This window comes from Ambystoma mexicanum, chromosome 12, assembly GCF_040938575.1.
Source record: "Ambystoma mexicanum isolate Mex_15411 chromosome 12, UKY_AmexF1_1, whole genome shotgun sequence".
Classification (NCBI taxonomy): domain Eukaryota; kingdom Metazoa; phylum Chordata; class Amphibia; order Caudata; family Ambystomatidae; genus Ambystoma; species Ambystoma mexicanum.
In genome coordinates this window covers 444,665,492-444,689,019 of record NC_090936.1, presented here as the reverse complement: position 1 = coordinate 444,689,019, position 23,528 = coordinate 444,665,492, and the positions used below count along the sequence as shown (strand labels likewise).

Sequence of the window (23,528 nt, the reverse complement as noted above, 5' to 3'; positions counted from 1 at the left end):
TAAAACAGAAAAGAGGCTTGCAACAAGTTATGGGAGTTTCCGAATGCTACTGAACTATGTAGGGACTGATTTGTGGCAAGTTGGTACATGGTTGCGGGAGTTTCCACCATTTTGGTTAATAGAAATGTTACACAGGGTTGTATTAATACCTGGAGAGGGGTCCCTCTAGTGTGGTCCTACTTGTTTTAGGGTCTCTCTGTTAAAGGGGAGCGCCAATGGCGGCATTTTCCACAAGCATGTGGGGGCTAAGGGAGGTGGATACACATCAGGAGGGTAACAAGGCACATTGCGGCACTATTAAAGAGAGGCAGAAACAGATTAACGCATACACGATCCAGGGTCGTAGTGTATAAATGATTATAGCAATTAGGCAAGTAGACCAGCCGACAAGGTCAGGACAAAACAAATGGAGAACCACCATGGCAATACCTGACTGGATAAAGTTTGGGTACCTCAATGTCAAAGGCTTAAACTCACTGCAAAAGCGCTCCATGTTGGCAAGGGAATTTAAACTCTCCAAATTGGATGTGCTGTTTGTACAGGAAACGAAATTCACAAAGGGAAGGTAATTTAAGGTGGTAAGTAGAGAGATAGGAGGAACATTCTGGGCATCAGGCGAACACAGGAGGAGTGGAATGGGCATTATATAAAGGAAGTCCTTAGGTCTTCAAATAATGCAGGTATTCAGGGATGAGGAAGGGAGATATATTGCAATGAAGGGATAAGTGAGGTCCCGGATGGTCACCCTCTGCTCGGCCTATGCTCGCAACCAAAATCAGCTGCACTTTAGTGGGTCCCTCTTTAGCTTCCTTGACAGTTGGAAAGAAGGAATGTTGATATGTGGAGGAAACTTTAACATCATTTCAGACCCCAGAACGGATTGGGATTCAATGAGACGGGGCACACACTACCCATCCTATCCGACAAGAGAGGGATTCACAGACCTTTTAAAGGCCAATCACCTAATTGACACATGGCACAAGGTACACCCGTAAGAGAGAGCATTCACTTTTTATCCCCCCCACCCCCCTCAACACCTTACCTATTCTCAAATAGATCATATACTAGTTGAGGCTGCAAGTGAATACACCATACTGGCAGCAGCCATAGAGATAGTAGCATGGACAGACCACAAACTGTCCTCACTGGAACTAGATTTGGGCCCGACCCCACAAACGGAGCGCAGATGGATCTGCAACGACACCCTCTATAAGGACCCACTGTTTAGAGATACCCTTGCAGGTGAAATAAAGAGTTATTTTATCACAAACGACACAGGGGAGCTAACGTTAAATATGGTTTGGGAAGCAGCAAAGACCACAATTTGAGGTATTTTGATTGCAGAAGGGGCATTTAGAAATAGAACCAGAGTGAAAAGGGAAAATATGAAATTACACAGAAAGAACTGCCTCTCTGAGCACACCCCGAAAGTAGCGTGGAAATCCTGGAGCAGACTAGAATGCTCAGGAAATAATTGAGTGATATTTGGCAAAGCAAAGCGCTGACCCAATTGAGAAATTTAAAGCAAATATTTTATGAGAAGGGCGACAAAGCTCACACTATGTTGGCACGCCGCCTGCGAAAACAGAGGGCTGAGAGAGCGATACCCAGAATTAAAGATGAAAGTGGGAATGATTTGCTGAACCCAAGTGAAATCATGAGGCGCTTCTCCCGATTTTACACCGCCTTATACATTGCAGAGGACGGAGGCACGGAAGACGATATAGCAAAATACTTTAAAAGGTTTCCCCAGCGCTTCAATACCGCACAACAGACCACTTATGCTTAATGGCCCAATAACGACAGAGGAGGTTCAGGACGCTATCTCCAAGCTGAAAGCAGGCTCAGCGCCAGGGCAAGACGGGTTCACGCCAGCCTTCTACAAAGCTTACAGTAACTCATTGGCACCCTTTTAGGGAAACTTTTAAATAAAATACTAGAAACCAGCCAAGCCCCCCGCCCCCCCTTCAATCACTGAGTCCGAGATAATAGTAATACCTAAAGAAGGCAAAGACATCACGGAGTGTTCATCATATTGTCCAATATCTCTTATAAACGTCAATGCCAAGATTTATGCTAGTGTCCTTGTGGGCCGTCTTGCTCGGATATTGCCCCAACTGGTACACACAGATCAGGTTGGCTATTTGAAGGGTAGGCAGGGTGCGTACAACGTCCGTAAGACCCTAGACTTTATCGCTCCCATTGATGAGTGCAAAAACGGTCCCACCTTAATGTCAATTGATGCAGAGAAGGCATTCAACAGGGTCGAGAGGCCTTTTCTGCACGCAGTAATGCAATGGGCAGGTCTGGGTAGACAATGGGTGTCGGGAGCTCTAGCACTGTACCGGAACACCACAGCTAAAGTCTTAGTTGATGGTATTGCTTCAGAGTCCTTTAATTTGTTGCGAGGTACACAACAAGGCTGCCACCTGTCCGCACTTTTATTCATCTTAGTCTTGGAACCACTGGCACAAGCAATCCGAACAAATGCCCAGATACAGGGGTTAGTTAGTTAGAGAAGGGAGCGAATATAAGTTGGCACTATTCGCCAACAATATCCTGGCATACATTACTCACCCGTCAGAGTCGGTACCCGCCCTTTTTACCACACTGGCAGAATATGGGGCATGATCAGGATTTTAGGCAAATTTGAGCAAGACGGTTGCACTAACACTGCAGTGTAACTCGATCCTTCCAAGCCACTTATTAGAGGAGTGGGGGTTCCAATTGCAGGCAGAAGGCATTAAATACCTAGGTGTGATGATCACGAAAGACTTCACAAGTTTGTTTAGGGCAAATTACACGCCCCCGTGGAACTCCATTAAATCCGACCATGATAAATGGTCCAAAATGACACTCTCCTGGACAGCTAGATTCACATCGATTAAGATGAACGTTCTCCCCAGGTTCTTATTTCTTTTTCAATCGCTCCCAGTAGTCATTCCAGATGCGTACCATGTGGAAGTAAAATGCACCCTTCTCACATATTTGTGGGCAGGCCTGAAGTCCTGAGTGTCGTACACGACCTTGATATCACCAAAGGACAAGGGGGCATGGGTTTCCCAGATTTCTTTTATACTATAGGGCGTCGCAACTCCGCTTTCTGGCGGATCATTCGTGGGAAAGTACTGAGAAGCAGTGGGTCAGCCTTGAGAAGAACAAGTTACTTTCTTACCTGGTAACGTTCTTTCAATGGGATGGTCCGACGACATATTCCATATCTATGACAGATAATGTCCACAGCTGTGCTGCTTTGGAAAATCTTTGGCGTCTGCGTCCTGCGTCGATGACGTCGATGCGCCGTCCCCGAGGACCTCCTCCGACGTCACCCGATGTGATAAGTAGGACGCACGACGCCCATAGCCTCAGTTATAGTTTTTTCCCAGAACGTGTGCCACCAGTTTTCTGCCAGTCAGACACACAAGGCCTTGCGGAACGCAAGCTGCAATCGCAAAAGAAATTCTGCAGCGGGGAAGGCAAGGAGGGAGCGAAATGTAATATGTCGTCGGACCATCCCATCGAAAGAACGTTACCAGGTAAGAAAGTAACTTGTTCTTCGAGGGGATTGGGTCCTCCGACGTATTCCATATCTATGACAGACTCCCAAAGCAGTACCAAGCAAGGAGGTGGGAAAGAATTTAGAATACAAATTTAGCATGCCCAATCAAATTGCGGAATAGAGAACTGCCTTGCCAAAGGCCAGATCTTGCCCTCTGATGGAATCGAGGGAATAGTGACGTACAAAAGTATGTACTGAAGCCCAGGTGGCTGCATCACAGATGTGACGAATAGGAACTCCCCTCTGCAGGGCAGTAGACGCAGCCACTCCTCTGGTAGAATGGGCCCGCAAGCCAGCCGGAGGGTCCTTACCCGCCAAGCTGTAACACTCGGAGACAGCTAAAATAATCCAACGAGACAAAGTCTGTTTCGTCACAACCGCTTTCCAGCATAACCAATGAAAAGTTGATCGTCCACTCTGACCCAGGACATGCGCGAGATATAAAAGCTCAACGCTCTCCTAGGATCAAGCCTATGGAGCCTCTCCTCTTCCTTACCAGGATGTGGAGGAGGATAGAACGCCGGAAGAACAACCTTCGGGCTCAAATGAAATTCCGAAACCACCTTCGGAAGAAAAGAAGGACGAACTCTAAGGACAACCCTGTCCTTGTGAAACACAGTGAAGGGTGGCTTAACTGAAAGTGCCTGTAACTCCCTCACTCTGCGAGCGGAAGTAACCGCAACTAAAAACACAGTTATCAGAGTTAACAGCCTCAAAGGGCAAGAATGTAAAGGCTCAAACGGAGCACCCATGAGAAACTTAAGAACAAGGTTCAAATCCCAACCTGGCACCAAAAAAGGTGATGGAGGGAACACATTAGTGAGCCCTTTCAAAAACTGCAAATTTAAAGGAATCTTAAAATAGGAACACTCTTCAGACGAGCGCTTAAATATGGACAGCGCCGCCGGGTAACCTTTAATGGTCCCCACTTGCAAGCCCCTGTGGGCCAAAGAAAGCAAAAAAGACAAAACCATGGGAATGTCGCATTCAAAAGGATCCACATTCTGAACTCTGCACCAGTCGCAGAACTTTCTCCAACGGCAACGGTACAGAGACTTTGATGCCGGCCGCCTGGCCGAGAGCAACACCTCCATCACGTCTTCAGGGAGATCCCAATCCTTATACCTCAACCTTTCAGAAGCCAAGCGTGAAGATTGAGGGATCTGACCTCTGGATGGAGAACCCGACCCCCCTCCCGTGAGAGCAGATCGTCTCGGTAGGGAAGACGACGTGGAGGGCAGATGGACAAGTCTAGAAGGTCCGGGTACCACGTCCTCTGGGTCCACGCCGGAGCAATGAGGATCATCCGGGAACCGAACCTCCGTAACCTCCGCAACACTTGCAGGATGACGGGGACTGGAGGAAACGCGTACAGCAGTGGGAATGACCACTCCACCACAAATGCGTCTCCTAAGGCTCCTTTTGGAGGAAATTCCCGCGAGCAAAACCTTTCGCACTTCCGGTTGACACTGGAGGCGAAGAGATCCACTTGAGGGGTCCCCCAAAGGGCGAAGATCTCCAGGAGAATCTCCTGGGTCAGCTCCCACTCGTGAGAGATCGTGCTCTGCCTGCTTAGAGCATCCGCCGTCTCGTTGTCGTCTCCGGCCAGATGAACTGCCGAGATCGAAACTTCCTGCTGGATGGCCCAGAACTCGAGCTGCATCGCCTCCCTGCACAGCGGAAGTGACCCAGCCCCCCCCTTTTTGTTGAGGTAGTGCATGGCCACCGTGTTGTCCGTCAGAATCAGGACACTCTTCCCGCGCACAGTCGGCAGAAAAGCCTTCAGGGCAAGCCTGACGGCCCTCAGCTCCAACAGATTGATATGGAGTCTGGACTCCGACGGACACCAACGACCGCTGACTGTCAGCTCGTTGGCATGAGCTCCCCATCCCGTGAGGGATGCGTCCGTCACGATCGTCACCTCCGGCCAGGGCAGCCAAAATGGGGCACCCTTCATCAGATTGCCCTCGACGGCCCACCACAGAAGGTCCCGGGCTACCGAGGGCGGCACCTGAACAGGGTCCGACAGCCTACCGGAGGACTGAGACCACTGGAGCTTGAGTGCCCACTGCAAAGATCTCATCCGCAGACGAGCCTCTGGCACCAGAAGAATGCAGGATGCCATGAGGCCGAGCAGTCTCAAGAACTCGGACGCTGGGAGAGTCTGGGCAAACTGAAACTTGTGCACCATCTGCTGAATGTGAAGAGCCCTCACCTGAGGAGGAAAACACTGCCCCAGGGACGTGTCGAGCACTGCTCCGATGTACTGGAGCCGCTGCGTTGGTGTCAAATGGGACTTCTTTAAATTGAGGGAGAAGCCCAGACTGAAGGGAGTGGCAGGTGACGGACAGATGATCCAGGACTTGCTCGGGAGAGCTCCCCCTGATCAACCAATCGTCCAGGTAGGGGTAGACGTGAATCCTCCCTTTCCTGAGATGCGCTACCACCACCACCATGAGCTTGGTGAAAACCCTCGGGCGGAGGTCAATCCGAACGGCAGGGCGCGAAACTGAAAGTGCAAGTCGCCAACCGCGAACCACAGGTACTTCTTGTGCTTGGGATGGATTGGCACATGGAAGTAAGCATCCTTGCGGTCGAGAGACACCAACCAGTCCTGAAGTTGAAGGGCCTGGAGGACTTAAGAAAGAGTCACCATCTTGAACTTGTCCTTCCTGAGGAGTTTGTTCAAACCGCGCAAGTCCATGATGGGTCTCAATCCCCCGTCTTTCTTTTTAATCAAAAAATAAGGGGAATACCATCCCTCATTCCTCTCCGCTACAGGCACCAGTTCTATGGCGCCTTTCTCCAGCAGGGCTTGAATTTCCTGCGCAAGGAGCGGATCCGGACTCTTCAAAGAGAGGTTCCCTGGTGGATTGTCGTGAGGCCTCTGCCGAAAAGGAAGACAGTAGCCGTGGGTTATGATCTCCAGAACCCACACATCCGAAGTAATGGCTTGCTACTCTACAAGATGCTGCGCCAGCCTTCCCCCAACCGGCGAACCATGGGACCTGGCATCATGATTGAGTGGTAGCGGCTGCGGCGTTGCCTGAGGGCAAAGAGGCAACTGCCCGAGTGGCCTTGGCACCTCGAGTACCTTTGTTTCCACCTCTGGCACTCTTACGATGACCTCTTTGACTGCTAGCTCCTCTCGCTTTACTGAAGGACGAGTAATAGCGAAAGGAACCTCCCCTCCATTGCTGTCCCCTAGGACGAAAAGGCGAAGGTTGCCGAACTGCAGCGCCCAACGACTTCGCTGCAGCTTTGGAGGCCTGCAACCTCTCAAGGCTCTCGTCAGCCTTGCTGCCAAAAAGGTGTTCAACGTTAAAGGGCATGTTGAGGAGCCGGGACTGCACATCAGGAGCGAACCCAGACTTCCTCAACCACGCAAACCTGCGCATTACGGTGCTCGCCGCCATGGACCGGCTGACAATCCGCCAAGTCCAAACCCGAATGAACGGCCTCACACATGGCATCCTTGCCATCCTGAACCATAGCAAGGAAACCATCCCGTTGGTCCCCTTCGGGAATATGATCAGCCGCTAATGCAACACAGTTCCACAGAGTGTGTGTGAAACGAGACAAGGCACATATGGAGTTGGCCGCCTGAAGCGCCATACCCCCAGAAGAAAACACTTTCTTCGCCCAGCCGTCAAAACGTTTGTCGTCCCTATCCGGAGGGATGGTAGGATACGACGCCTGCTTTGCCAGGGCTGTAGCCGCCTGCACCACCAAACTCTCCCGGGTGGGGTGCCTAGACAAGCAGCAGGGGTCGCTACTGGCTGGATGGTATTTTCGTGACAAAGACTTGCCCACTGCCGGGAGACTCTCCGGAGCAGTCCAAGCCACCGCCACCCTTCTCTGCAAAGCCATATGAAAAGGCAAAACCGGGTCAGTGGGTGGACTGAGATCAAGGATGTCCGTGAGATCATCCTGAACGAACTCCCCTGGGGGAGCTGACCAACCCAAGTACTCGGTAACCCGAGACATAAGGCGCCGATATGACGAATCGGCATGAGTGCCAGGCTCTGGCCGACAAAACTCCACCTCCGGAGAGTTATCCAGTCCACTGGCATCATGCAGTGACTGCCTCAGGTCATCAAACTGACTATGGCCCGAGATAAGGTCATCCGGAACCGAAACCGGAACCAGGCCGCCATCAGAGCCTTCATCACCCTCTGAAATGTACTCCAGGCGGGGAGAGGAAGACCCCTGCGGACTAAAGCAGTGCCGGACCTTAGCCATAGCCTTTTTAGGGGCAAACCCCGTGCCACAGGGCCCCTCCGACACCACCACCTCGAAAGGCGTCGAGGGCGCCGAGCGAGTCGGCGCCGACAGAAAAGGCTTCGAGGGCGCCGAGCGAGTCGGCGTCGACAGAAAAGGCGTCGACGTCGAGCGAATCAGCGTTGACGTCAGCTGCAACGCCTCCAGCATCTGCGGCGTCGACACAGTCCTCGAAGCCGGAGCTCTGAGCGTGTCTCTCGACAACCTGGGCGCCGATGGCGTCGACGACCCCCTCGAAGCCGGAACCTCGAGAGAAATCGACGACCTCGGCGCCACAGGCGTCAACGTCTTCTTTGAAGACGGCACAGGATCACACGGTCTCGAGCGCATCGAGGACCGGGACCTGGAACGGGCATGGTGGGAACGGCTATCCTTGTCCGAGCAGGACCTCTCCCGCGAGCCGTGCCGACCACCGGAGCCCGAAGGCGTACGGGCGGTGTCTCTCGACCGGTGCCGACAGACCCCACTCGGAGGCACAGACGGACCGGTGCCCTGCGATTCCAGAATCGCTAGCATCTGCTTCCCGAAGGAAGCCCATTCCTCTGGTGTCGCTTGCATGGAGGGATAAGCATCCCGCCGACGGGCGGAGTCCTCGGAAGAGACCTATGCCGGCGCTTCCTGGAATGCCTAGAAGAGGCGGAGGAGTGGCGAGACCGACTCCTGGACCGACTCCTGGAAGGAGACCCACCGGACTTTCGAGGGGTGAGTCTCCGCGTCGTCGTCGGGTCATCGGTCGAAAGCCCCGCAGACCTCGACTTCCGGGGCTTAGACACCCGACCTACCGAGTTTCTTCTTGCGTTCTCGCAAGGCCTTCGCAGTGAGCGACTGGCAGTCGACACAGTCGTCCGTATCGTGGGCCTCCCCGAGGCACCAGAGGCAGGCGTCATGCGAGTCCGTGACCGACATCTTGGACCCACAGTCCCGCAGTTCTTGAAGGCCGGACGCGGGGTCGAAGATGAGAAAGACACGAACAGGTCTTCACACCAACCTAACAGGTTCAACGAACCGAGAAAGAAAACAGCAACTCCAACGAGTCGAGGCGTACCGAGATTCACGAAGCGAACACGTTCGCAGAAAAAACGGAACTGAGGCTATGGGCGTCGTGCGTCCTACTTATCACATCGGTTGACGTCGGCTGTCGGAGGAGGTCCTCGGGGACGGCGCATCAACGTCATTGACGCAGGACGCAGACGCCAAAGATTTTCCAAAGCAGCACAGCTGTGGACATTACCTGTCATAGATATGGAATACGTCGGAGGACCCAATCCCCTCGAATGAGCTATTTGGGCCGGTAACCCTGGGCGAGTGGTTGTGGGTCCCTTGTAAGACCATGCCGCGTAGAATTCGCGAGCACCCAGTCTTGGCAGTATGGTGGTATCACTGGCGCCCCAAACGCACTATGAAAGGGGTGACATCCTGACCATCCCTGCTTAGCTGCATATGGGCCCCCTCCATCAGAGATTTGCCAGCAAACCCAAATCCTTTTCAGCACCCATATGAGGGAGGCCTGGTTAGAGCGGGACAGATGTGGAAGGACGGTACCTACATATCAAAGGCAGAACTAGTGGAAGCACAGTAGGGTGTTACTATATCAACTCTACACTATTTGCAGCTAAAGAGTTGTTAGACTCGCACTTGGGTGATTCCCTCCCAAGACTGCTCACTGCCTTTGAGTGCATTCTGAGTGAACGCCGGGACTCTAGAGGGTTGTTAACTCAATTGTACAGTGCATTGCTTACCAGAGACCACCTGCCACAACCGAGCACACAGAACAAATGGGAAACAGAGTTAGGGCTGTAAGCGTGCCCAGACACATGGGCAGTGATATATGGACAGTCTGGAACACATCACTATCCATGCAATATGAGATGCATAATGGGAGGCTGCTGATGAGATGTCATTTGACTCTGTAAAGGCTAGAGAAAATGTACCCTGGGGTAGTGCCGCAGTGTTGGAGGGGCTGCTCTGAAGTTAGGGACTATTGGCACCAGTGGCGGAGCTGTGCAAGCGTACAAGCGCACTAGAAAGAAATCCTGGTCTGGATACAGTCCATAGACGGTATCCATAGGAGCCTATCCCCATTACTAGTATTCTTTGGAATAGAAACGGATGCTGAGGAAATGAATACAGTACTTTCACACATTCCCAGGAACCTGTTGCTAGCAGCTAGAGTGTGTCTCACAGTTAGAAGGAAAGGTAGCACCCTACCAACGAAGGGGGAATGGTTGAACAAGGCTCACTCAATTTACCAAATGGAAAGCATTACAGCTGCCCTATTAGAGACACACTCCCATATAGCTGCAATCTGGCTTCCCTTTCTAGAATATTATGCTGCACGTAGGGATGCATTAAGCCAAGCGGCATAGAGGTTGGAGAGAGGGCGCCCCACATTGACAGTAAAGCCATAATCGTCTTTGATCCGATTATCCCTGGAAGGGAGGTGAGCAGGTAAAAGGTTCTGTTAACAAGGTTGGGCAATGTTGAAATGTGCCGAAGTGTGTAAAGAGGGTTAGATTGACTTAGGCTGTGGCCCAGATGTGTAAGGGTGGGAGGGAGGGAAAGGAAACTTAAATTACCAGATTAGAGGATCTGCCATTCCGGAACTGTTTGGTTAATGACTGCATCCTGGATTTGCTTCCTAGAAAAGCTTCATACTGATTTTAAACATCCAAGCAAAATGTACGTTTTAGTTTTTCTTTCTATACTCCTTCTATGGTTTTCTGTATACTGTGTACATGTAAAGAAGGTCATTCTAATTATGGTAACAAAACCAATAAAATACGGTTTAAAAAAAAGGCATACCTAAACCTGCACAAGCAGAAGGAGCATCCACATTAAAGACATACCCAAACCTGCACAAGCAGACACGCAAACCTGCACAAGCAGAAGGAGCATCTACATTAAAGACATACCCAATCCTGCACAAGCAGAAGGAGCATCCACATTAAAGATATACGCAAACCTGCACAAGCAGAAGGAGCATCCACATCAAAGACATAGTCAAACCTGCACAAGCAGAAGGAGCATCCACATTAAAGATATACGCAAACCTGCACAAGCAGAAGGAGCATCCACATCAAAGACATAGTCAAACCTGCACAAGCAGAAGGAGCATCCACATTAAAGATATACGCAAACCTGCACAAGCAGAAGGAGCATCCACATCAAAGACATAGTCAAACCTGCACAAGCAGAAGGAGCATCTACATCAAAGACATACCCAAACGTGCACAAGCAGAAGGAACATCCACATTAAAGATGAAAGATATACCCAAGCCTGCACAAGCAAAATGAATATCCACATTAAAGACATGCTCTAACCTGCAGAAGCAGAGGAACATCCACATTAAAGACATACTCAAACCTACACCAGCAGAAGGAGCATCCACATTAAAGACATACCCAAACCTGCACAAGCAGAAGGAACATCCACATTAAAGACATACCGAAACTTGCACAAGCAGAAGGAACATCCATATTAAAGACATATGCAAACCTGCATAAGCAGAAGGAACATCTACATTAAAGATATACGCAAACCTGCACAAGCAGAACATCCACATTAAAGACATACCCAAACAAACATCAATGCATAGCAAAAACAACTAGTTTACATGAATACAATAGACACTACACACACACAAACACACACACACACACAGGTCCACGAACGCACTAACACTCCAGGCATGCATCGATATGCTCAAACAAATTGATGCAGGACACACAAAAAGGCTCTCAGAACTGGGTGCAGAAAATACACACAAGCAAAGCATGTGCAGATTGCACCACCCTCACAAACACTGATACAAACTGGCTCAGCACATACACAAGTAAAAAAGCACAAACACACACACATTAACAAGCCCAATAGCACACGCAAGAAGAAAAAACACATACAAGCAGATACTGAGATACACAAACTCACTGTAGCCGAGGAGACTCACTTGGACTGATACAAAACTGCTAAAACACTCACGCCCAAAAAAGCATGCAGAACACTATTTGCATGAGGCTGTAGGAATGCAGACAGCACACACCCATCGGCAACCTCACACACACAAATACAGTACACACACACATATGGACACCAATGTGAGAAATCCTCTACATAGAAGGAACACTGGCTTAAATATCGTGTTCTATGGGAGGTAACCGACACAATCCCTTGCCTTGCTAGAGGGGACCACAATTTGCATATCAGTCTCATCCTAGCCGTAAAGGCAGTCGGAATATTGATACACACTCACTTTGGTAGATACACCATAGAAATACCCCAAAAACAATAAACTTACATGAGGAGACACAATAAACCCCTTTGCAATGCACGCAAGCATATAGTAAACAGCACACATGCCCCCTAGAATGCCTGGATACGCAGATAAAGCTTTCACTAAGGGCTACATTAGTTCATCGTAGTTCAATATAGTACAAAAGGCAAAGTTCCAAAATAGCTCATATTAAATAAGCATACATATTACACAGAACAGCAAGTTGACTAAAGAAAATGCAATCCGCAGGCAGAAACCGGTCTGTAAAGTTATGAACATAAAAATAGATACGCCATTCACCAAATAGATCTACAGGTTCACACCCAGATACTGCACAAACATATCTTACTTTTTAATACCGAAAATAGTTCATGCAAGTTAAGGCAGTAGGTGCAAGACAAACCTATGACTAACGTAACCCGGCAAGTATAATGCATTTGCTAGGAAGATGAGAACATTGGAAATGCTGCAGGCAAGCAATGCATTGATACGCTTGTATTTGCCTCCATATGCATGCAAAGTCCAGGCATGCATTTACATTAAAGGTGCGAACCCACTCCTATAAGCAGACACGACCCACACAAGTGCACAGAATCATTAACAACCAACACTAAGACTAACAAGCCCATATGAGCAGCTACAGCATACAGTGTAGCACTAGCAAGCTACTAGAGCTGATATAGCATACATTATAACGGGCACAGTGAGCTAACATACGGGCACGAACAATCACAAAATGGCTGTAATAGCGCAAATGATAACAAATAACAGAAGGAGGCTGCCACATTCTTAACAGTTAATACAGACCACACGAGGACAGCTCACACAGCATGCTACAGTACACACGTCATCAAGCTTGCAAAAGCAGATTCCGAATAAACGTTACCACCTCATGCAATGGGAGATAGGAGACAGGACACATACAAGAAAAGAACACACAAAGAACTGCAGCACACACCCTGCCATGATGATATACAAACATGTATGCTATTGAGTTAGCAGATGCAGTACACCTGCTGACAAGGTTGGACATGCAGATACAATACAAATATTAACAAATTCAGACAAGCAGATGTCAAATACATGCAAACATGGTTCACATATGTAGCCACTGAACACATGTTAACAAGCACACAAGCAGTCATAGACGATGTGGCAGCAACATATTACAAGGTACAGACCACATTGAAAAATTGCTCAAGCACAAACAACACACACATAGCAACAAGCTCACACAAACACAACCAGCTCACAGATGCTACCATGCTCATATAAGCAGATATATTTCAGGCCATGAAACTTGCACAAGCACACTCTGAACACACAAACTCATGAACAGTCAAAGGACTATAAGGCATGGAAAAGCCAACAATCTTACCAATGCACGAGCAGCATATACTATAAAAAATTCATACGCGCAAATGCAAAACATGCAAAGAATTTCTCAATATCAGATATAATTGTGCTAACGTGCTGACACAAGAAGGTGCATCAGAGCACAAGATTGCACATGTGGATGCAGAAGGGAATAGTTTCTTACCTGTAACTCCATTTCTCCAGCACTGGTATCTTTCATGGATTCACATGCTTAGATTATTCCGCGTCGTCAGACTGGGAACCCTTGGTACATTTATAAAGCCGTTTTTCCCTAGGAAAACTTCGACACTTTTGTGTCCTACCCACGTCGTACCTGAGGTTGTCCACGCATGCCCCAATAGGACGTGGCCGTATAAATTCCCCGCTCCCGCGGCTCCCTTCAGATTTTAACCCCTCCAAAGCAGCATGGGGGGAAATACATTGTGTACATTGCATTCAGGAGAGGCCGGCGGGCGCATGTGAATCCATAAAAGATACCAATGCTGGAGAAATGGAGTTACAGGTAAGAAACTATTTCCTTCTCCAGCATTGAATCTTTCATGGATTCACATGCTTAGACTAGATTGCGCAGCAGTAACTCTGATATGGCGGTGTGAATGCAATGAACATCAATTTTATCACATTCTTTATATATCCATGCGCCCACATCTATGCACATGTATAAAAATTATATATATATATATACACACATAACACTACCTGCGCTTAAGTACAAGCATATATCTACATATCTTTACCCACTTTACCCATATCTACACATATGGAAAGAAGCACAATATATATATATATATATATATATATATATATATATATATATATATATATATATATATATATATATATTATTTATTTATTTACATTTATAAAGCGCTCACACAGCCCGCAGGCATCGAGGCGCTGTTACAGGAATTGTTTGTTTTTCTTAGTTGCGTAATTGTGTTTTTTTGTCTTAGTTACGTATTTATAACGCGCTTAAACACCCGGAGGTTTCTAAGCGCGGACCCGGGGATCGAACCTGTTGCTGCTTCGTGTCGTCTTGCTTCCAAGACGCGCACGCTGCCGCTGAGCTATCCTCCCGGGATATATATACATATACACACACATTATATATATATATATATATATATATATATATATATATATATATATATATATATATATATATATATATATATATATATATATATATATATACACATTCCCGCTGGACGGGGCTTACCTAACTGAAACAGATGGCGCAGGGCTGCTCTTCCCATCTGCACATCGTCCGCATGCTGCCTTTCAAGGCAGTAATGGCGGGTAAACGTGGGTGGCACTGACCAGAACGCTGCTTGGCAGATGTCCGTCAGCGGAATCCCTGCCCACAGCGCCACTGATGACGACGACGTTGATCTCGTGGAATGAGCCCTCAGACGTCCTTCCAGCGGTTCTGCCGCCTTGGAGTGACATAAAGCAATCATTGACGAGACCCATCTAGCTAGTCCTTGTTTTGAGATTGCCTTTCCTCTCGTCGACGGGCCATAAACCACAAACAGTTGTTGCGTAGTTCTGAATTGCTGGGACCGACCGATGAAGGTAGAATTTCAGTGCTCTCTTCACGTCCAAAGTATGGAGGGCTTTTTCCGCACCTGATGAAGGAGTTGCGAAGAAGGTTGGTAGAACAATTGACGAATGTTTATGATAAACAGTAGGCACTTTCGGAATAAAACGAGGATTAGTCGACAGTACCACTTTGTCCTTAAAGAACCTTAAGTACGGTGGATCTATGACCAACGCTTGTATCTCCGAGAGCCGTCGATAGCTACTAGAAAAGCCAACTTCCACGATAAGAACTTCATAGACGAGGAAGCCATCGGTTCGAAGGGAGCTTTCATTAGCCCCGCTAACACCAAGTTGAGACTCCATGTCGGTGGAAAGCGCTTAATCGGAGGGAATGTACGGAACAGACCTCTCATGAAGTGCTTTATCAGCCTATCACTAAACAAGGGAGACAACTGCCTTTTCCTTGTGAACCTTGAGATGGCCGCCAGGTGTACCTTTATCGACGAAAAAGACAATCCGCTCTCTGCCAAATGCAACATATATGATAGAAGTTGTTCCGGAGTTACATTCAAGGGGTGTAATCCTGGCTGGCTTTGACACCACACACAGAATCTTCTCCACTTGCATGCATACGATGTGTTCGTGGAAGGAGCTTGTGCGGCCTGCAGGATTCTCCGACAATCTGACAAAATGCTTAGGGCACCAAACTCTGTGAAGTCAGGAAACAGGCTGTGAGATTGAGACTGTCCGGGTCGTGATGCCACACTGTCCCTTTGTCCCGGGACAGGAGGTCTGGGGTTTTCCGAAATGTTATCGGCTGCTCTACTGACAGTTGGAGCAGGTCAGAAAACTACGCTTGACTCGGCCAATACGGAGCCACTAGGATGACGCGACAACTGTATCTTGCGAATCCATTGTAGGGTCCTCTGTATGAGAGGAAACGGGGGAAAGGCGTAGAGAAACTTGTCCATCCACGGGAAGGAGAAGGCTTCCCCCTGCTCCCCGAGAGCCCTTCTGTGGCCACCTGCTGGCATACTGTTTGCATTTCTTGTTCTCCTTCTTTGCCAAGAGATCTAGGGGGGGTTGCCCCCACTTCTCGAAGATCTTCGATAACTGAAGGTTGTCTAACTCGTGTACCTGGTCCATTTTTCTGCTGAGGGAGTCTGCTTGTTCGTTCCTTACTCCAGGGAGATGGTGTGCTACGATGGTTATATCGTGCTTCAGAGCCCAATGCCATACTTTGAGCCTCGGTGGAAAGGGTTCCGGACCGCATGCATTCTTGTTTTCTCAAGTAAAACATTGCTGTTGTGTTGTCTGTCAATATTCTCACTACTGAGCCTTTTATGTGTTGCAGGAAAGATTTTAGGGCCCAGCGCACTGCCCTCAACTCCAGAACGTTGATGTGCAGGAGAGATTCCCTGGGAGACCACCGACCTTGTGTTTGGAGAGTACCCATATGTGCTCCCCAGCCGGTCAGGGACGCGTCTGTCACTATGGTCATGCGAAATTCCGGTTCCTGCAGGGCTACCCCCTTGGATAGGTTCTGAAAGCTCTGCCACCATCGAAGAGCTCGTAGGAGCTTGTCGTCATCGACAATCAGTTTGTCTGACCAGAGACCTGGGTTTGGGTCCACCGATCCGCCAGGAACTCTTGGATTGGCCTCATGAACAGGCGGCAGTTGTTCACCAGAGGAATGCAAGACGCCATAGCGCCCAGAATCGACATGTATTTCCTCACTGACACTTTGGTATTGAACCTCCACTGACCTGCCATACGGTTGAGTCTGTGGATTCTGTCGACGGATGGTTTCACTAACCCCGACTGGGTTTCGAACTGTGCACCCAAGAACACTAAGTTTCTCGACAGAGTCAACAAAGACTTCTCGAAGTTTACTGCAAATCCCAGCCGTCGTAGCAGCTGCATGGTGGCCTGCAAACTTGTTTGAGTTGCCATAGGAGAGGATCCTCTCACCAACCAGTCGTCGAGGTACGGGTACACATGATGGCCTTGTTTTCTCAACCAAGCTGCAACTGGTGCTAAACATTTCGTGAACGTCCTGGGAGAGGATTTTAGTCCAAACGGGAGCACTGTGAACTGGTAGTGAGTCCGTCCTATAAAAAACCTTAGGAACTTTCTGTGTCGCCGACGCATTGGTATGTGGAAGTACGCGTCCTGAAGATCCAGAGACGCCAGAAAGTCCCCCCCTTGGACAGACCGGATCACTTCCTGGAGTGTGAGCATCTTGAAATTTTGCCTTTTCAACGTTTTGTTGAGGTCGCGAAGGTCGAGAATGGGACGCCATTTTCCGTTTGGCTTTTTCACTACGAAGTATCGGGAATAAACCCCCTGACACCTCTGCGACGCAGGGACCAATTCTATAGCCCCTTTTTGTAGCATAAGCGCTACCTCCTGTTGCAACACGCTCAGGTGGGGTTGAGCCAAAAACGCTGGTGGAACATGCGGAGGGTTGCTCTTGAATTGCAGGGAGTGTCCAAGCCTTACGGTGTCCAGCACCCACTGATCTGTGGTTATTTGCTCCCATTCATCGACACAATGCGATACCCTGCCTCCCAGGACGTTCTGACGCCAGTCATTGTTGGTCTTTGGGCTTATCTCTCGACGACGACGAGTAGGCCGTCTTCTTCCTGGATGTCTGGTAGTCTTGGCATCGCTTCGCCGCTTGCGAGGCCCGCCTGTAGCCGTGCGACGAATAAGTCGGCCTATTGAAAGGCCTGTCTCTTGATGCTGAGAATCGGGAGTTCCCTGATGCTCCCCTAAAGGGGCGAAAAGAACGAAAATTCCTTCCACTCTGGAGGGCACCCAAAGAGCGCGCCGTGTCAGAGTCCTCCTTCATGCCCTTTAAGGCCTCATCCACCTTTTCGCCGAACAGAAGGTCTCCCTCAAAGGGCATATCCAGCACCTTGTATTGCACCTCAAGTCTAAAGTTGGTGCATTTTAGCCACGCTTGCCTCCGTAGAACCACCCCGTTGTTGACTTGTTTAAATCCTGATTCTGCGAGGTCCACAGCAATGTCAATAGAATGATTTGAGGCCTCCTCACCTTCTCGGACGAGAAACATCGCCGCCTTCCTATGTTCTTCTGGAAGATGTTCAAGTATAGGTGCCAACCGGTCCCATATCTCTCTATCATATCTGGCCATTATAGCCAGAGAGTTGGCGGTCTTCACTGTCGTCGCCCCCACCGACAACACCTTCTTGCCAAAGGCATCCTGTCTTCTGACCTCGTTCTCTGACTCCCAGGTTGGATCCCTAAAGGGGGACAACGAAACATCCGATAATGACCCTCCTTCTGAGTCTGACAGCTCCCTTTGCTCCTGGCATGCAACTGCGAGGCCCTCATGCGTCGGTACAGCCGTCGACATCGTCGGAGTTAGCTGACGGGAAGGGCCAGGTTCGTCGACGGTCGATTTGGTCGGAGTTGCCACCTGAGGTAATCTTTCGTCCAATTTCTTTAACAAGGTCTGCAATGTGGATAAAACTTCTAGTGATAGAACAGACTGTGGGTTAAGAAGAAGGGTTGTAACTGGAATATTAGATGACGCGAGGTGATCCCACTGCTTTGGAAGACGGTTGAAATCTGAAGGGAGCCGCGGGGGCGGGGCATTTATATGGCCACGTCCTATTGGGGCATGCGTAGACAGCCTCAGGAACGACGTGGGTAGGACACAAAAGTGTCAAAGTTTTCCTAGGGAAAAACGGCTTTATAAATGTAACAAGGGTTCCCAGTCTGACGACGGGGAATATTCTAAGCATGTGAATCCATGAAAGATCCAATGCTGGAAAATAACATTTGACAGCTTCACATGATCAAGAACGGCCTCTACCCAATCGTGAACCTGAATGCACTATGAGCCACCAGTGCAGCACCCTTGGACCTCAAGTGGTGGTCCTACAGGCCAGGTCATGCAGCATGAGCCACCAGTGGAGCACCCTTGGACCTCAAGTGGTGGTCCAACAGGCCAGGTGATGCAGCATGAGCCACCGGTGGAGTACCCCTGGCCCTCAAGTGGTGGTCCTACAGGCCAGGTCATGCAGCATGAGCCACCAGTGGAGCACCCTTGGACCTCAAGTGGTGGTCCTACAGGCCAGCAGATGATGACATTTGCAGGTTTTGTGCTTTGTTACTTGATTACGTTGCAGACAAAAACAGAAAAAAAATGGAAATTCTGCCTGCTTCGTTAGGCTCCAAGTCAATGGAAACTGACAGGATAGAGAAGTGCAAAGGAGAGATGAATGTGCTCAGAAAACATAAAATAAAGATGGGCTGGAGCATGGGGAGTGGGGCAGGGGATATAGTAGGTGTTTTGGCTCATTGTGAATGGCCCGGTGTCACCACAAACCACAGTCAAGGGACCTGAAATGTTCAGTCCCTCCAAGCAAGGTGAAGCTTGCTGAAAAGAGCAGGCACCACTCACTGCCACCATTAACTCTGGAATCACATGAAGACAGACGCACACACGCATTCCCTTATTCTGCAAAGAGACACGTGCAGGGGGCAGGTAGTGCAAACCTTACTAAAACATTCTTTTAGTTTGTGCGTAGGAGCAAAAGACAACGCAAACATTTTAGATGGTTTTCCAGTAAACTGTAGGGGAATACTAGCAGAGGAATAGTCTGAAGAGAAAATGGAAGATTTAAACATGCCAGGTAGCAGAGAGACAGTGCACAAAAACCTATACGAACTGTATAGCAGGAGAAGGCACAAGGCGATGTCTAGCCAACCACAGAATCAGAGGTGGTTGTTGAGTGACTCTCACAGGATAGAATTGACTGTCGCTTCGCATTGGCCAATATGGATGAATGTGCTTCATTCGCAGGCCTGATAATCACGTGGCATGCCAAAAAAGCCCATGGCTCTTGGAAGGTTCCACCAACGATTCTGTTTCGGCCATTATTCAAAAAACGTGTCAGTGCTAAGAAGGGAGGATTGACTTGCCTATATATTCCTCACTGTGTGGCCAACTGCCATCTAATGCCTGGTGACATGTTACAATACGGACCAATGGTGAGTTCTGTTTGTGACACACGATGTACAGTTTTCCAGTAAGAGTAGACATTTGGCACATTAAATAAAGCATCATGACTTTTGAAGCTACTTAGAAGATGTTGGCAGCTTTGACTGAAAAACGGACAGAGGAAAACATCTCCTCTGTGTTGAGGATTTGATGTGGCAACCTCTTAAACTGGCCAGTATTTGAATCAAATTGGAATGTGAGATCCGTTTCGTGAAGCATTTTTAAACCCTATGTGACCCAACACTTTTTACGTAATAAATACTAATGTTCAAGACTTGCGTAATTTTAGCAGTACCTCTTGATTTGCTAGTGTGACAGTCTCAAATGGGAGCTAGGATGTTGGGTTGTGTTTATTAAAGTTGTTTCTTTGCCCGAGGAACTTTTCATTGTACACTGTGTGTTTATGGGAGGGGTATTTGATAAAGAGGGGCCTTCTTCACTCTTGCTCTGCATTGATCATGTTTAAGGAAAGACATTATTTTTGAAAACATATATTTATCTTATTTCTAAAATAAGCAGAAGAAAAACCGCTGCACAATATGCCCAGACGACCACTCCGTGCACAAAATACTAAACTCCACTGCCAAGTGCCTATGAAGTCCACAAAAGTCTTTTTTTTTTTAGGATATTGTAGAATTATCTTTTTATATTTAAATCTCTCACAAAATGGGCCTGGTGTAAATAAAACTGCAGCTACATAAACTGCACCAGTACAAGTGCAGCAGTTGTAAAGTGCATATCCACATTTTGTAAAGAGACTCTGCAAGATAGATGTGCTGTTGGTTAATAACACTCTAAGGATCCAGAGTGCCTCAATATTTGCAAAATTCCAATCACCTTATGTCTACCATGATCACCATATCTTATGTGCAGTTTTCAAAAAATAGTTTCTATTTATATTAGCACAGTTAACCACAAAAACAGGACATGCGTGGCACAGAGTTGATGAAATCGCTACATGTATCGGATAGCCCAAAAGCCATGCAGGAGCACAAGCGTTTCATTACTAGTGGTGCAGCATGTCATGTCCATTGGGGTTGTAGTCATGTGGCGCCTCTTTGCTCTTAATTGAAGTGTGATATCACAGCAAGTGGGGAACATCGCTGCTGCCTTAATGTGAAGAGCAAACTGTCTTGCATTGCTTACGCCATAATTGGATGGTGAATAAGAGTTACTATGAGGGAACTGTATGGGGCAGAGGATGAGCAGGGTCAGTGGAAAGAGAACTTTTTTTGGCAAAGCTAAGGGGGTTCTTTAACAGGCTGTTCCCCAATGTATTTGCTGGAAAATGGCAGCAAGAATTGGAGGATGAACAAGCGTCCATCTTGTGGCTTGACAGAACCATAGGCCACGAACCCTCCCAAAGTAAAGGAACTGGCTTTTGAAAAAAACGGGAGTTGTAAAATCTACCTCAACCAATTCACACACCATGTAATTGTGAGCAAACATCATTTACCTACTGACTTGTGCTTCGCTCTATGCACATTGAGAGCACCCAGAGCTTGACTGTGGGGAGTGTTATACACTAGATACATACTGGTCATTCATTTCTCTACAGAACGATTGGACAGTTCCACCTACATCTGAGTTTTTAACCACAGCTATTTCCCCATCTCAGTGAAAACATGACCCTTCAATGGAAGGAGTATGATGTTTGTTGTTAAAGGTTGAATCCTGTGCAGAGAAAATAAATGTTTGTCGTGCACTGGAAAACTTTGACAGCTGACTTTATCTGGGTGTGTTTTGACAAATATAGGGGCTCATGCGTGAACTAGCGTGTGGGTGTGGTGCGGAACAATATGTGGAGGTAAGTATTTGTGGCAGAAATCTGTATGCATATGTGTGTTTTAAGTTTGTTCTTAGAACATGACATTGTGTGGATACCTGTGGGCTAGATAGGATACTTAGGAGTGTGCGCGCGTGTGTGTGTGTGTATTTATGCAATTATCAGTATTATGGCCAGTGTGTAAGTTATTTAAGTGTTCAAGTTATCTATGCATGTATCTTTGCATATGGCTTGTGCATACACTGTGCGCCCCATTCATAGAATTTTTTGCATGGTTCAAAGTCACTTTACAGCAGTGCAAAGTCAGTTTGAACCATGCAAAACATTCCATGAATCGGGACCTCAATCTTGTGCAGCTGGGTGGTCCCCACATGAACCTGAGCACAAGCAGCTGAAAGGGTGGACCGAGTGACAATTCCTTGATACAAGCTGCCTGCAAGGACCCAAACCATTTCAGGGCTGCATATATGCATCCTAAATGTGGTCTTTATTTGCCTTGAGGATGCCAATATACATCCTAAAATGTTTGTGGGATGGAGGGTGGGAGGAGGCAAAAAGGTCTCTGCTACTGCCCACCTCCCTCTGGTCCCCACTTTGGGAACATTTTCAAATTCCTGGCACTGGGATCACTCAGCAGCTCAGCAGCCAAACGGTTAAAATAGTCACTGGTGGGGGTGGTTATGCATGGGTAGTCCTGCATGTGAGCTAGAATAATGGATGACCATAAATATATGGCATTCAACATAGCGCTAATGGGGCAACTGGGCTCAACCAATTTGAATTTCAGTCAGTCAAGACTAAAGGAGAACTAGTCATTTGCCCTAAGTAACATGGTGCACGTAGAGGAAAATAGTGCACACGCTCCTGATTCCAGAACAAAAGCTAAGTGTGTACATCACAAAACCACACCATGTACCTATTTAGGTGTGTTGCTGTGTATGTGTCGGATGCTACATTCCAGTTTGGCCTTTCCATCGCTCTTTCGCACTTGGCTCCATCCTGCTATACAGTCTCACACATGCTAGGCAGATTGTGAAGGAAGGAGACAATGCAACAGTCAAAACCCTAACTTGCTCCAAAGTATATACGTAAAACAGGCCTTTGATTAAAAAAGAAAGAAGACAAACTGAACAAATGAATTAACTAAAAGTCAAACCAGGGAAAGGACAAACGGGGTGGAGGTGCAGGCACAATCATGTACAGATGCCGGTTACTTACGTTCACCTCGGTGATTGCTATATCAACAACGCTACCCACAACAATCAAGGCGTCAAATGTATTCCATGCATCACAGAAATAGTGCTGCATGTGGCAAGAGGAGCCAGGGGAAGGGGGCAAGGGGAGAGAGAGAAAAGGGGGGGTAAGGAAGGGAAAAAGAAAAAAAGAAAGCATGAAAGAGGGCAGAGAAGAGAAATAAAATAGGAAAAGAAAAAGGTTATGTGGGCATATAACTCAACTCTTACCACTGTAAAGAACTGGCTGCTGCTGCTCAGACCTTGTGTTTAGTATGTTTTTTGGTTTTGCAACATTTCATAGTGGACAGCAGGGAGGAAGCCATGTTAATCGCAACGTGACCCTGAGAACTCTGCTACTCTTGTGAAAATGGGGGGAACACTTAAGATGCCCCCCAACTCAATGGCGTTTCTTTGCAGCCACGAGTGCTGGGAGGAAACGAGA

The 23,528-nt window shown here is 48.0% G+C and overlaps 1 protein-coding gene across 8 annotated transcripts in view; it reads right to left on the bottom strand.

Moving 5' to 3' along the window:
* The window catches only part of CACNA1C (calcium voltage-gated channel subunit alpha1 C), a 2,322,072-nt gene that overhangs the window by 741,890 nt on the left and 1,556,654 nt on the right, over nucleotides 1-23,528 (bottom strand). For 4 of the 8 annotated variants that reach the window (XM_069628641.1, XM_069628645.1, XM_069628643.1 and 1 more), the window contains exon 30: nucleotides 23,070-23,153. The exons of the other annotated variants lie outside the window; for them this stretch is intronic. In XM_069628641.1, the coding sequence (XP_069484742.1) occupies nucleotides 23,070-23,153 (84 nt within the window). The remainder of the gene's footprint in view (nucleotides 1-23,069; nucleotides 23,154-23,528) is intronic. 8 annotated transcript variants of the gene reach the window in all.